The sequence below is a fragment of the Panulirus ornatus genome, chromosome 4 (genome assembly GCF_036320965.1).
Source record: "Panulirus ornatus isolate Po-2019 chromosome 4, ASM3632096v1, whole genome shotgun sequence".
NCBI lineage: Eukaryota > Metazoa > Arthropoda > Malacostraca > Decapoda > Palinuridae > Panulirus > Panulirus ornatus.
In genome coordinates this window covers 33090857-33093966 of record NC_092227.1, presented here as the reverse complement: position 1 = coordinate 33093966, position 3110 = coordinate 33090857, and the positions used below count along the sequence as shown (strand labels likewise).

The 3110-nt window shown below is 40.2% G+C and overlaps 1 protein-coding gene across 1 annotated transcript; it reads left to right on the top strand.

Annotated features, from left to right (window-relative positions):
• Positions 1-925: 925 nt before the first annotated feature.
• Positions 926-1729, top strand: LOC139764720 (LHFPL tetraspan subfamily member 3 protein-like; the record flags this gene model as incomplete). Its single annotated transcript, XM_071691605.1, has 1 exon — positions 926-1729. A coding segment is annotated over one exon (804 nt), but the record flags the coding sequence as incomplete, so codon positions are not given.
• Between the last annotated feature and the right edge of the window lie 1381 nt (positions 1730-3110).

The window sequence follows — 3110 nt, the reverse complement described above, 5'->3', positions numbered from 1 at the left end:
AAGAGAGATGTGTGGAAATAAAAAGAGCGTGGTTGAGAGAGCAGAAGAGGGTGTTTTGAAGTGGTTTGGGCACTTGGAGAGAAAGAGTGAGGAAAGATTGACCAAGAGGATATATGTGTCGGAGGTGAAGGGAACGAGGAGAAGAGGGAGACCAAATTGGAGGTGGAAAGATGGAGTGAAAAAGATTTTGTGTGATCGGGGCCTGAACATGCAGGAGGGTGAAAGGAGGGCAAGGAATAGAGTGAATTGGAGCGATGTGGTATACCGGGGTTGACGTGCTGTCAGTGGATTGAATCAAGGCATGTGAATCGTCTGGGGTAAACCATGGAAAGCTGTGTAGGTGTGTATATTTGCGTGTGTGGACGTATGTATATACATGTGTATGGGGTGGGTTGGGCCATTTCTTTCGTCTGTGTCCTTGCGCTACCTCGCAAACGCGGGAGACAGCGACAAAGTATAATAAATAGATATAAATAAATATATATATATATATATATATATATATATATATATATATATATATATATATATATATATATATATTTATATGTATATATATATATATATATATATATATATATATATATATATATATATATATATATATATATATATATATATATATATATATATATATACATATATATATATATATATATATATATATGTATATATATATATATATATATATATATATATATATATATATATATATATATATATACATATATATATATATACATATATATATATATATATATATATATATATATATATGTATATATATATATATATATATATATATATATATATATATATATATATATATATATATATATGTATATATATATATATATGTATATATATATATATATATATATATATATATATATATATATATATATATATATATATATATATATATATAAGGAACTCGAAGGCCATAGGTGTGTTGTGGGGAGTGTTTACCATTTGCTTTGCCATCATCAACATCGTCGTCTTCGTACAGCCTCAGTGGATTGGCGACACCCAGGTTTCCAAGGGCACGGGTTACTTCGGGCTATGGAAATGGTGCGCTATGAGCCAGGTGGGAGGAGAGATGGAGTGTACGGGTAAGCTGGACGACTTCAGCACCCTGCTCAACCTGCCTTCCAAGGCCGCCACAATCCTCGTCGGCCTCTCCGTCGTCGTCACGCTCCTCTGCATCTGCAACATGCTCCTCTTCTTCTTCTTCCACTCCTCCACCGTCTTCCACATGACCGGCAGCGTGCAGCTCCTCTCAGTAATACTCCTGCTGGTGGGTGTGGTGGTGTTCCCTGCTGGATGGGCTGCTGGAGAAGTGCGAGAGGTGTGTGGTCCAACAGCTCGCCAGTATAATATGGGCGAATGTGAAGTACGTTGGGCTTACATCCTTGCCATTATTGGAATACTGGATGCAGCTGTGTTGTCTGCCCTCGCTTTTGTCTTAGTCACCCGACCTGTTAAACTGCAGCCAGAGCCTGAACCTTTGTATGGTGGTTCTGTATATAAAGGTCAGATGAACCCAGGCTTTGTAGCAGATGGAGGAAGTTCAGCTGGCTCCTGTAAGTCCCTTAACCTTCAGCATGTGATGCTAATGCCTCATCCAGACCATGATCGGTTAACCGAGTTCTCACACCATACTGAACGATCCAATACTTCAGCATACGGGGCACATTATACCACTTCTGTACAGAATTTCCAGTTGTAGAGCATACAACACAATTATATAGCTGAAGAATTTGTCTTTATAAAAGGTAAAATCCCTGGGGATAGGGGAGAAAGAATACTTCCCACGCATTCCTCACGTGTCGTAGAAGGCGACTAAAGGGGACGGGAGCGGGGAGCCAGAAACCCTCCCCTCCTTGTATTTTAACTTTCTAAAAGGAGAAACAGAAGAAGGAGGCACGGGAGGAAGCTCATCCTCCTCGAAGGCTCAGATTGGGGTGTCTAAATGTGTGTGGATGTAACTAAAATGAGAAAAAAGAAGAGAAAGGTAGTATGTTCGAGGAAAGGAACCTGGATGTTTTGGCTATGAGTGAAACGAAGCTCAAGGATAAAGGGGAAGAGTGGTCTGGGAATGTCTTGGGAGTAAAGTCAGGGGTTAGTGAGAGGACAAGAGCAAGGGAAGGAGTAGCACTACTCCTGAATCAGGAGTTGTGGGAGTATGTGATAGAGTGTAAGAAAGTAAATTCTAGATTCATATGGGTAAATCAGGAAAGTTGATGGAGAGAGATGGGTGATTATTGGTGCATATGCACCTGGGCATGAGAAGAAAGATCATGAGAGACAAGTGTTTTGGGAGCAGCTGAATAAGTGAGTTAGTGGTTTTGATGCACAAGACCGGGTAATAATGATGGGTGATTTGAATGCAAAGGTGAGTAATGTGGCAGTTGAGGGAATAATTGGTATACATGGAGTGTTCAGTATTGTAAATGGAAATGGTGAAGAGCTTGTAGTTTTATGTGCTGAAAAAGGACCGGTGATTGGGAATACCTGGTTTAAAAAGCGAGATATACATAAGTATACGTATGTAAGTAGGAGAGATGGCCAGAGAGCGTTATTGAACTGATAGACGCACGAAAGAGAGACTTTTGGATGTTAATGTGCTGAGAGGTGCAACTGGAGGGATGTCTGATCATTATCTTGTGGAGGCGAAGGTAAAGATTTGTGGGGGTTTTCAGAAAAGAAGAGAGAATGTTGGGGTGAGGAGAGTGGTAAGAGTAAGTGAGCTTGAGAAGGAGAGTTGTGTGAGGAAGTACCAGGAGAGACTTAGTACAGAATGGAAAAAGGTGAGAACAAAGAAGGTAAGTGGGGTGGGGGAGGAATGGGATGTATTTAGGGAAGCAGTGATGGCTTGCGCAAAAGATGCTTGTGGCATGAGAAGCATGGGAGGTGGGTTGACTAGAAAAGGTAGTGAGTGCTGGGATGAAGAAGTTAGATTATCAGTGAATGAGAAGAGAGAGGCATTTGGATGTTTTTTGCAGGGAAAAAATGCAAATGAGTGGGAGAGGTATAAAAGAAAGAGGCAGGAGGTCAAGAGAAGGGTGCAAGAGGTGAAAAAGAGGGCAAATGAGAGTTGGGGTGAGAGA